Below are 12,460 nucleotides of genomic sequence, written 5' to 3'. Positions count from 1 at the left end.
AATTTCCATGAATTTGGAAAATCCTCCACCACTTTCGTCTTCAATGTCCGACCACTATAAAACTCTTACCCTCTTTTCTGGTTTAAAAAGATTCGAACAAGAACAAGAAAGAACGAAACCTTCTTTGTGAAATTCTTTGTCAAAATATCTTCTTTGTGAAGAACAAAATACTTACTGTTTTCTAAGTGATTCTTAGTGAAACCTAAGTGGATTTTTGTGGGTCTTAGTGTCTTTGTGTCTTGGTGGATTTGTGGGTTTTGCAACCGTGAGGGTTGCCGGCAGGTGGTGGAGCTTGGGCATTTGATTGCCGAATCTGGCTCCTAAGCCATTTATTTTACTGCTTTCATATTGTATTATTTATCTGTTATTTCGTTTGATTATTTATCTGTAAATTATTATATAAGGGTTTTATAAACCCTTCATTATTTCTATAATTGTCGATTAATTTGGGGTCATCACTTTCGGATAAAAATCCAACACATGATCACTAATTATTTTACAACAACTGTTTATTATTAATCATGATTAAATATTATATTTTTTGTGGAAAGATTATAATTTTGGTCCCATAACTTCCGCTTTTTGCGATTTTGATCTCATTGTTTGACCCGTCACCACATCAAGTCCCACAAGCGTAAAAAAATTTGTAGTTTTAGTCTCATTACCAATTTCCATCCAATTCTTCATGGAATGAGCACGTGCGGCACACGTGTTCCGTTATTTTAACCATGGGTTGACTGAAAGAGTTGGCCAGAGAGTATCATACTTTAGGGGGGAAATTTTGGAGGGAAAAGACTAACAAAAACAAGGTTTTTTCTTCACCTAGTTCATAAAAGAATAAAGTAACAATAATGTGGTTATGTTAAAGAAAAAACTCAAACTTCTCAAAGTCATGAAAAGAACAAGCTCAAGCTCTCAAGCAACGAACAATGGTGATGAAGAAGTGTTATGCTACCCTGACAAGAGGGTGAAATTGCGGACTTCATGGATCAAAGATAACCGGGGTAGGAGGTTCTATAATTGCTCTATGGGTCGAGGTAATTGTTCATTCTTTGTGTGGGAAGATCCTCCAGTTTGTGTCCAATAAAAATTGATTATCCTTGGGCTGCTGCGGAAGATCAATATTTGGAGTATGAAGTGGCGAATTTACAAAAGAAACACAATGTTCTTGTTTGTATGTTAGTGTTTCTTGGTTAATGATTCTGTTCATATAGTTGGGATGAAATTGAAGTTGATTGTGGATGAGGATGGAGAAGAAGACTTCATCATTTTGCAATGGTGTAGATGAAGCATACTATTGGTTGTAAAACTATGTTATGTAATTTAATGTCTATAATAGTGTGAAGTTTTAGATATGTTTTAAATGGTATATTTTATGTTTACGGTAATGTTTTTGCTATTATGAAAATTTAAATATATTGTATGGTTATAATTTAATGATACTTTAATGTAGAATTTTAATATTACTTTGGAAATATATGTTTATAACAATGCATTCTATTCCAATTCAAATATGGAACAAGGTATATAAAACCTGGAATAAAAAGTCAATGATCCCATAAAACAACAAACACTAACCAATACTAGAAAAACTCCACATTGATTTTTAAAATAAAGTCACATCTCCACATAGTAAAATGTGTACATTCATTTTGGTCATGATGTTTTGAGGACAAAAAATAAAAAAAGTACATATCATTGCATGTCAAGCCTTCTCTTTTCCTTTGACTTTTGAAGTTGTTGCCTTAATAATTGCAGCGAGGTTAGACAACGTAACAAATTTCTTCCCATCCTTTTTCAAAACAGGAAAATTATGTTCAGCTGTGATTTTTGCTCTTTCCCGAGTCATAATTGATTTTGCTATTGGTGGATAACCTCGAGCAAATGACACTGATTTTTGAATGTTCACTCTTCCTAGCCCAGATGTAAGGAATTAGGTGGTGATGGTGAAGGAGTGTTTGTGACATTCAGAAATGGTGTTGGAATTTGTGTATTTGACCTGCCCTCCTTGATGCTGCTCTTGTACAGATTCCACTTGTTGCAGGGATTGATGGATAAAATATTTTGGATTTAGTGGTTGGGATGTTGCTCTTCTAGGAATCCCTAAATGCTTGAGTTGACAATGATTGAGTTCGTTTCCTCACTTATAACACAGAAAAATCAAATAAATTAACACATTCAGGCTGCATATAACACTAAAATATTAGGCACTTACTGTTATTTTATTAGGTTGTGTTGCAATCTCAATTCCATCATGTTGCTCCTATCCATAATTAAGCCCCTGCAGTTTTAATTAGTTATAAATCAGCATGTTGAAAATATCAAAAAATCACAATATGAATCTTGTGGAGAAATATGTATCTATTTCAAGCATTCATGCAAGAAAAGTTAAACTCAATTATTCAAACAAGTAATATAAGCATATAACACTTACTTGGCTTGTTTCATTTGTTGTATCAATTTGTCTATTGCAACCTTTTTTGTTATGTCCTTGTTCAGCACATTTGCTGCACACTATTGTCATTGGTTGCCTTTTAAGTCTATGCTCACTTTGTTGTCCTTTGACTTCCCTTCTTCTCTTCTTTTACTTTCTAACTTGTTCATTTGGTTCAAGCCTTCTTGCTCTAGCAGGCCTACCTGATGTTCTTCCTTCTTTCAGCTACATAATCGTATAATCTAGCATATTGGTCCTCTGTTTTCCCTCAATAGCTTTCAATGCAACATGTTTTGTCCTATAAGCTTGAAAATTAGATACATGCAACCTGATATCTGTAATTACATTATTCCTAAATCCCTTCACATTTGTTTTAGGATCAGTCCTAAAAGAAGTCTCATATTTGCCTAATAACCAAGAACCTTTTACATTCTTCTCATTATATAAAACCCCACACTTGTGGTTGGGATTATACTATCTGATTTGAAACATTTGTTCATTCTTGCTTTTCAAAGCATGACACTTGCAGTCACATTCATCTTCTGCACACTTAGTATATATTCTTCTTTTATCATTCTATGTTATCTTCAAGTTTCTTCTTGTTGTGATGGTATGTGATTGGATGGAAATTCTAAACTCTGTTTTAGAAGTAAAAATTTAGGCCCAATTGGAGTTTAGGATTATAAGCATCCACTTGATTGAACAGTGGAAAGTTTGTGCATTCTTCGCCCTCAAACCCCTTATCACTTGCAAAATCATCTTCTGATTGTACCAAAACCATTTATTATGTTTGAATTAATGTTTTTAATGTTTTTGTTTTAATGTTTTTAATGTTTTTGTTTTGATGTTTTTGTTTTGATGTTTTGGGATTAACAAGTACTTTTTTGCTTCTAACGTAGGAATATGATGGTTTAAAAGCAGAACACCGACGAAAAGTGGAATGCAAGCTACCGTTCCCCGAGTGCAACAGTATATTCAGATACATACTCAATAACCAATACAAGTGTTTGAACTTTGAAGTTTAGATGGAGTCGTTTTTTTAGCGAACGATATGAATGCTATATATATAGACCAAATAAGTAACATATATGTTATAGTTTCAAATATGCCAAAAGTGTCACTGTGACCATGTGAATCTCCACAGACAATTGGCAAACAATACAAGTGGATGTAGTCAATGTATTAAAAAGCAACACCGTCACACTAAAGCTTATCAATAAATAAAAGGCACTGACAGTACAATGCATATCAGTCATGCACTGCCACACTAAAGCTTAAAAGTAAATATAATGCACTGCCACACAAGTCAAATTTCAATAAATATAATGCAAAACCTATCAGTGAAATGTTAAATCAAGAATAGTAGTAGCACGAAATTGCAGTGTATAGTCACTGCAATTGATATACATTTCAACACTCCATGCAATAAATACTCAGTTATTGCCTTATCTACAGTGCGGCAAAATAGGTCTCTATAGTGCGCCAATACTATATACTACAACACAACCAAATCAATTTCTGAAAATATATAAAAAAAATTATAATGTACAAATCGGTGCTAATTTTTCTCAATAACCAACATATGTTGAGCAACATGTCAAAATTGATAGAAGTAGTTCATAACTAAAAACAACATCCTAAATTTAAATAAAGAAGAACAGTGTGGCTGACCGGAGAGAAACATGAAAGGCGTATGGATGTTGGGTCTCAGTCTCCAACTCCGTTTCAACAGTCTGATTCTCACAATCTTTATTCCTCCCCGGTCTCTCCACCAGCTGCAAGACTTCATTTTTCATCTCATCTCCGACCCTCTTCATCATTTCCTCACTTCACATAAAAAACCCACCTCCAAAACTCAGCTACTTGGATCAAACTCTTTGACAAAAGCAAAGACAAAGTTAGGTAAGAGATCAATTTTCAGATCTGTAAACTCGCGACAGAGACGGCGACGGCGTTGACTCTGGTGGCGGCGGCGACACAAACGGCAGAGAAAAGGGTGCTCCAATTGCTGCAAATTTCACATAATAAAAGTTAGATCAAACAACAAAAGAGAAAGAAAAAAAAACGCGAGGAAAAATAAGAAAAGAGAAGGAAAACAAGATCTGGCAACCATCTACCAAGAAGAACAAAAATGAAAGAAGAAGAAGGAGAAGGAAAAAGAGAAAATGAGAAAAAGAAAAGGAAACCGACCCTCTGCCAAGAAAAACAAAAATGAAAGAAGAAGAAAGAGAAGAAAAAGAGAAGAAGAAAAGGAAAGAGAGAAGAAACAAGAAAGAAGAAAGAAGAAAAGAAAGAAAGAGAAGAAGGTTGCGACAGAGAGAAAAGAAGGCTGCGACAGAGATGAAAGAAGAGAGAGATAAGAATAAATTATAATAAAAAAAATATATTTAAAATTAAAATTGCACACCTAGTGCAGGTGTGCAAATTACAAAACCAAACATAGGGATTGTCTCGTGAGTCATCCCCCACTTCCTAATCATTGTTTTGATGATTACCCTCCTCATTTCCTTGCCATTCATCCTTAGAATCAATGTTTTCTTTGTAAACAAGATCATCATTTTTATCTCTCTCCTCATCACTTGTTTGATCATAATCCTCTTATTCAGTTTCATCTGCTGAACCCTTCCCACTTAGTGTTTCAATATCCACTCCTTCAAACCACTATGTCAGTTAGTTGTGAATCCCCTGCCCCATCTTGACTGCAACAAATGTTTTACCTATCTTGTAACATAAGTATCCACTACTCTATCACAATAATATTTTAAGCACAATTCCATAATCTCATCTGTTTCCATATACTATTATGTACTACATGATACGTTTTAACACCCAAATAACCAATCTCTACACATAATTTATCAATGTAGCCAATAGATATTGTATTAATATCTACATAATCAAAAATACCAATACCACTCTCCCCCTCCCCAACATATTCAGGGGGCATGTGTCTAAAATGCCTTCCATAATGAATTTTTAACGTAACCTCAAGGGCAAGATCATCTGTAAAGCCATAAAAAAAGAAAAAAAAAGAACAACAACTCAACACACAAGAAAAGGCAAGGCAAACTTTATAATACAAAATACAAAATGACAGAAAGTAGTAGGCAAACGAAAATAAACTATCACTTCAAAATAAAAAAGATCGTACATTATGGTCCACCATACTCAGCAAAAAACAAAATTAAGTCAAGGAAACAGGGGACCACAAATGCAAATAACAAGTCACAACCTCACATGTATTACACACACACACACACACACACACACATATATATATATATATATCAATATCCAGTAACTTTACAATCTCAAACCACAACACAATCATTTTTACACATACAAAAGTAAGAAGGGGAACTCACAGTAATGTGGCGGTGGATACCCAACAAATTCTGTCGGCTGTTTGGACATTGCAAATGAGCCCCTAACAAGTAATCGCTACTTTTCCTTCCTGGTTTCTGAAGTTTCTTCACAAACTTTCATCCAATTTGCTACAAATCAAGTCTGAATGTGAGAGGGGCTAGGGTTCGTGTTTGAGATTTTGGGGGAAATATTTGATTTCTCTCTTTGGCCAACTCTTCCAGTCAACTCATAGTTAAAATAACGGAGCACGTACGCCTTCCGTGAAGAATTGGATGGAAATTGTTAATGGGACTAAAATTGCAAACTTTTTACATTTTTGGGATTAAATGTGGTGAAGGGTCAAATAATGGAACCAAAATCGCAAAAGGCATATGTTATGGGATCAAAATTGCAATTTTGCCCATTTTTGTAATGCAACCCTCGCCAAATCTTTTTGCTGCAAGCCCCAAAAGAGTCATTTCAAATCTTTCTTTCAAAACAAAACCGAACAAAAACTTTAAGGCAATAAGAACAATGATTGAATCGAAATAAGCATGAACACTGACCAATATACTTAAAAATAAAGTATTTGTTTTCGAAATAAATAATGATGCAACAATTTCAGGCAATATACACTGACCAATAAAACTAAAAAATGAAATTCTAACAGCATTTACAACCAGATGAGCAAATTCAGTACTCAGACATAATTATGAGAATGTCAAAAGGTTAGCTAGGGCCGTTAATCATGTCTAGAAACCAACAGATGTAGAGTCTGTTCAAAATTGGAGTTTGATGAAAGGCTTCACCAGTAGACGACAGTTGCGGTTCTTGACGGCATATCAGACGTGCTCCTCTCCACCACCTCCATCGTGGGAGTCACCGTTTTCTTTGCTGAGCTTGGATTTTGATAACAATGGCAAAGCAGATTGCCTCGGTGATACTTTGGCTGATTGCTGCCGTGATTGCAAGTTGAGGTACGTGTAGAAAGACATACCGATGAGAGCTGTGGCGGCTCCCAGAATGCTTGTTAGCCCGGGATTTGAACCAAAGAGAAGAAAGCCTCCCAGAAGAATGACACAAGTTTTGAACTGTCCAAGAACGACATGGGTCGTTGCAGAGGTCGCCCTACGTCGATGAGGAAGCACATGGTTAACGATATAGCTATTGCATTTCTAATATCGATTAGCTCAATACAATGAAGACTCGAACTGCATTTCGGCTGAACTATTTACATTAGAGGACAAGATCACCGGTTTAGCATCTTTAGTAAGTCGATACCAAGCTTTTGGTTTCGTTTAAGTATCGCCAGCTTAACATTCTTGGTCATTTTATAAGCTTAAACCGGAGCACTAGAGCAAGATACCTACCCAAGAGCTAGAGCACCAGACCACTGAAGCAAGAAGCCGAGAACAGCGGAACCACCAATAGTAGCACTGTTGTAGAAGTTCCAATCAAAAGAAAGGACACCAGGAGGGTCCAGTGATGGCATCATCATAACCAGGAAGAACAATGTAATAGGTGTTGTTTTCCACATTAGCCTGTCAGAACAACAGGCATGAAAGGAAATTACGGCCTATAATGTCCAATAACGGAATACTGAAAAGGATTTCCTAAAAAAAGAGAAAACAGAACCTATGTAAACATGTGACTTACGCCAGGGCACTCCAGTTGTCTTGCTGTTGAAGATTCGACCACAGTATTTTATTAACTGCACTTGGTATAATCCATGCTACTGCTATGCAAGCACCGAAAAAATGAAACTGAAGATCGGTCACAGTAGCAACAGCGACACCGATGGATACTACAGTTAGTGCAAGTACCTGAAATTGCATAGTTAGTACCAAAAAGTAGGAACAGTCTCACTAAACAGTTCCTCTTATTTCATAAATATAGCAGCTAGTTGCAGTTCATTGTGAAGAATACCCATTTACTTAAAAGACTTCACCATTTACAATGATTTGAACGTATTAAGGAGTTGATAACATAGATTTCTTTCTTTTCTTTTTCTAACATAACTTTTCCTACATCTAGATGGGAAAAGTTTACGAGCACACTGCAATACAGAAAATGATCTAGGACCAGAATTCTTCAATGTCATTGTTTTCATCGCTGTCTTACATATAGCTAAACCATTTGCATCCAAGAATAGAGTATAGTATCAACCTAGTCTCTAGTTTCACAATGGACTTAGAACATTGGCTAACAGATTGTTACCTTTTGCACTGAAATTCTTTTCCGGAAGAGAAGGAATTCAGCTAAAACTATAGCAGGCGTCACAGCAATCTTAGCCATCTGGTAAAATCCGACACTGGAAAAATATGTTTGCACCGTTACTGAGAACAAATGTACGTAAGACATAGACAAGGTGAAGTGATAGTGATGATAATGCCTCACCTGTTATATTTCAAGCTAACATTGGCAAGACCAGTGGAGAGAGACATAACTATACCGAGTGATAACAATGATGAGTATTTTGTCGACTTGGGTGGAGAAGATAGGGAGAGAATTGACAGAGTTTTTAAAAGTGCCATTATCAACCAACTAACTACGTAGTGAATAAAAGTCAAGAATATTGGATAATTAAATCCAACCCTGACAAGTACCTGGACGAACGAAAACGATAAGGTCAGAGCCTAAATTATTATGTGATTTTCACATAGCATGAAATAGGAGAAAAGGTATGTAGTTTACCAATTTGTTCATCAAGATAATACTAACAGAAACCAAAAAGTTGAATGTAAGAGCAACAGTTGGTCCCCATAGAGATTGCTGTTGACGCTTGGCACCATCGATTAACCGTAATTTGCTGAACATAGAGGCACGTAATTCCTCCAAGGCTCTACCTGAAAGAAGATAGTAGATAAATCAGTTTCGACATATAACATGGTAAGAAAACCAATTAAATTCACAAAAACAATCCGTGGGGATAAGAAATCAAGCAGATTATAGTAAACTAATAGTGTCAATAAAAAATCTATATATGTAATTACATATTATATAGATATAAGTACATATGCATAGAGATGAAATATTTTCATAACAATTACAAGACCAACTCAACATTCTTAACAGCTCTTGGGATTTAAAGTTTTAAGGTTTGGCCAGAACAAGCTTAAGAAGGCAGGTAACTTAAATAGAAAGAAGAAGAAAAAGATGATAAAAGATGACATATACACATGGAGAATGCAGGCACAACTACTCAAGGGTGTTCACAGATGCTCCCACATTTAACAAGAGAATTGTTAAAGTTTTGCTACTTTATGCGGCAACTCTCAGAATTAAAACATGAAGAATCATGAAACCAGGCCTCACATGATGGTATCAAGTAGGGTAGGAATGTATCAGGCTAACAATATGAAACATGTGAAGATATCACTTCCCCAATCAAATTAAATAACTGAAATATCCATATATAGATGGGCTGTGTTCTAAGAGTTTTTTTTCTTTTTCCGTCTCAATGCACAAAGTTTAACTTCAGGAAATAAGTTCACAAAGTTAAAAATCCCAAAAGAATTTCAATCCTGAGGACAGGTTTTTGTTTTTACTGTTCCATATCGACAGTAAACTTGTGGTTTTTAATTGTTTTTTTTATCTCATTGAAAGCTTTTTGAGTTTGGTTGCCTGAATATTGCTCAATCACAATTGTTAGGTAATGTCCCCTGCAGTTTAGGCATCATTCATTTCTAAATGAAGTAGATGCTAGGCTGACATTTACTCTCAGCATTAAAATGCATATTTCATCATCTGAGGAGTTGGGCAGATTACTAGTTGAAATAAAAAACTATGGCCCAACCCCTCCCCCCCCCCCCCCACCCCACCAAGCACAAGAGATTGATTTTTAGAGTTAATCCATAAGTTAAGGATGAATCAGCATTCAAGATCTTAAAATCATTAATTTACTAAATACTAACACTTGCTCATCAGACTATATAGTTAAGGATGAATCAGCATTCAAGATCTTAAAGTCATTAATTTACTAAAAATACTAACACTTGCTCATCAGACTATATACTTATGACTATAAAGTAAAAGTACAATTAGCACTCAACTTACGAGATGAGAATAATCAATATTCTATGGAATTAACAGAACTAATGTCAAAATCCCTCGATAAGTTACTTAGTCTCTCGGACAAAATAAATATCTATTAAGATTTAGGGTAAATTATATTTTGTCATCCGAACTATGCCTCTTTTTACACTTTGGCATCTAATTTTTTTTTTGTGTCAACTTACCATGTCAACTATACGAAAGTTGCACTTTGCCATATATGAGGGGTTTTTTGTTGAATTTTTTGTCGGAAAAACTTCACATGTTGTGCATATGTGAAAAATATTACATCACATAACTTTTAAATATCACATGTGCACTGCATGTGACTTTTTTTTTTGACAAAAAACTTGGTGGAAAAACAGTTATAAATGACAAAGTGCAAAATTTCGTAAGGTCGAGATGGCAAGTTGATGCAAAAAAAAGTTTCTAAATGTCAAAGTGTAAAAATGGTCATAGTTCGGATGCCAAAATGTAATTAACCCTAAGATTTTATTTCATAATACTTTTAAGGAAAAGTTTAAATTTCCTCAGATTTCTGCCTCTGCAAAATGTCGTGTTGGAAGGTTATATGAGCCCGCAATGGTTGTGTTAAATCTGTGCTACAAAACATTCAACCCTTCCCTTGAATCTGGCCTTTTATACCAAACCTTGGGCACAACTCTAGGTCCCCCATCCACTTTAACACTATTACAATGGGGAGCTTTTACATTAGTTACATAGCAGTTTTCGCATATGTGTTCTGAATTTCCGATGCTCCTTTGTTCAAATCTCAATCTCTAAACGACATCCATCACATGTTGCCCACTCTTAACCAATTAAAAATCCAATCTTGCTGGCCATTGAAACCCCATAACACAACAGTAAAGGAACATATAGCAGAACCATATGCTACTCATTATGATTACCAAAAATCAGACATTTCAAGCAATCCAACTCCATGTAAATACCTTAAAACTGATACACAGCCAATCTGCTGAATTTGAACATAACAAAAATCCGACATTATTAAAAAAAAAAAAAAAAGAAAATGAAAGCTGCTTCACAGTACCAGATCAATAGAAATTCACAAGCCCATTTCATTTTACTTCAATTCTGGGTTTTTCTTCAATTTTTATTTCCATTTTTCCCATGGAAACTTGAAATACTACACTTTACCCCATGATTACCAAATATTTTGAAACAAAAATTAAAAGTGATAATGACATTTGCCATTCTTCAAGTAGACAAAGTGACTAGCAGCCACATTTTCAGAGATCGTAACCACAAAATAATACTCCAACTCATAAAAGAAGACCAAACTCAGAGCAATTTGTCAAGAATAAAAAAGAAAGAAAAGTAGATGAACCTCTTTCACCAGCATCACTGTCCTTGCGCTTGAGAATTTTCCTGACATCTTTTCTGATCAAAAAATTCAGCATTTTGTTCCACTTCTTCTGGTGCTGATACTGATGCTGATGCTATTTGTTGCAGAGTCAGTGCATTCCCTCAAAAGGGAGTGCGTGCGAGTGTGAGTGTAAGTAGAAGTGGGGTGTGTGTGTAGGTGACAGACGAGACACTCAGTAAATGTGAAAGAAGTAATTTTCACATTTATTGGGATATATATCAACAACCCAAGAAAATATAGGACAAAATCTTTGTAATCCGCAGATTTAGAGAGAGAGGATTTTGCGGAGAGAGAGAGAGAGAGAGAAATAGGCCGTTTGGGAGATGCTTTTAAAAATATTCTTGGTGAATAACAGGGTGAAGGGGTCTTACATTCAACGGTAGAGGCCCCTCAAATATCCTATTCTTTTCCGAAAATTCCAATAGTTTACATTTCAATTGAATTTATATATTATATTGATGCAATATGCAACATAATTGAGTGTTACGATAAAATATATTATTTTTTTTTATTTTTTAATGTACGCAAAGTATTTTGTATTGATTGCGAATGAAAAGTTTCAGTGGTTTATAAGTTCCAATATCTACTCTCCCTAACAAGGTGTCTTTCTAGGACAAACCCGTAAGACTCATACGATGACGGAGCGGATAATAACTCATTCAACAGGGCACGGATCGAGCTGCAAGTTGCATTACTTTCTTGCCTCACGATAATTTTGCAATTTTATTTTAAAATGACATCTCATAGTAATTCTGATCAATTTGATATAAGACAAGAGCAAGCACCCTCGACTTAATACTAATTTTTTGGATAAATGTCGTATTTTCATTTGTTGAACTTTAAAATTTAAATATATTTCCGGTATTTCCTAAAGATCATAAATGAATCAAAGGATTAGGTCGTCCCCAGACCAAATGACCCCAGCTCATTCATTGATTATGAAACAGATCAAGCCCCACGCCTTTTTTATTCAAGTCATTCCCACAGGCCCAACCTAATATAAACTCAAGTATGTGTGGACTCATAATGACCTTATGATAAATCCTAGATATATAGTTAAATCAATAAATACCAGCCCTATATTCTCCACATACAACTTTTAATATCCATACATTTCTTACAACCTTATATATCTCTCCTATGCAACTTTATTGATTTAGGCATTAAATCACTATAATCAACAACATCTCGATCGATTTTTACCATTTTTAAAGTTACAGGTCACATATAAAAAAAATTAA

General features: G+C 35.0%; 1 protein-coding gene across 3 annotated transcripts; it reads right to left on the bottom strand.

The window, feature by feature from the left end:
- Positions 1 to 1,581: 1,581 nt before the first annotated feature.
- Positions 1,582 to 11,535, bottom strand: LOC105155716 (nucleotide-sugar uncharacterized transporter 2). Of its 3 annotated transcripts, none has more exons than XM_011071637.3 (10): positions 11,181 to 11,535; positions 8,474 to 8,625; positions 8,177 to 8,385; positions 7,997 to 8,090; positions 7,436 to 7,602; positions 7,150 to 7,320; positions 5,800 to 6,907; positions 4,106 to 4,442; positions 2,216 to 2,281; positions 1,582 to 2,143 (listed from the first exon to the last, which is right to left on the bottom strand). In XM_011071637.3, exons 1-7 carry the CDS (start codon positions 11,251 to 11,253, stop codon positions 6,622 to 6,624), a joined length of 1,152 nt encoding a protein of 383 aa, XP_011069939.1. In that variant the 5' UTR covers positions 11,254 to 11,535; the 3' UTR covers positions 1,582 to 2,143; positions 2,216 to 2,281; positions 4,106 to 4,442; positions 5,800 to 6,621. The 3 variants fall into 3 exon arrangements, 2 of the variants coding, with proteins under 2 accessions (XP_011069939.1, XP_088733912.1); XM_088877786.1 differs by having other exon boundaries at positions 1,582 to 2,110; XR_847331.3 differs by lacking the exons at positions 5,800 to 6,907; positions 7,150 to 7,320; positions 7,436 to 7,602; ... (2 more) ...; positions 8,474 to 8,625; positions 11,181 to 11,535 and adding an exon at positions 4,625 to 4,784.
- Positions 11,536 to 12,460: the final 925 nt, after the last annotated feature.

Source organism: Sesamum indicum, linkage group LG2, assembly GCF_026168435.1.
Source record: "Sesamum indicum cultivar Baizhima isolate 11 linkage group LG2, ASM2616843v1, whole genome shotgun sequence".
Lineage (NCBI taxonomy): Eukaryota > Viridiplantae > Streptophyta > Magnoliopsida > Lamiales > Pedaliaceae > Sesamum > Sesamum indicum.
The sequence above is the reverse complement of the archived record's forward strand: the minus strand, read 5'-3'. Positions and strand labels throughout refer to the sequence as shown.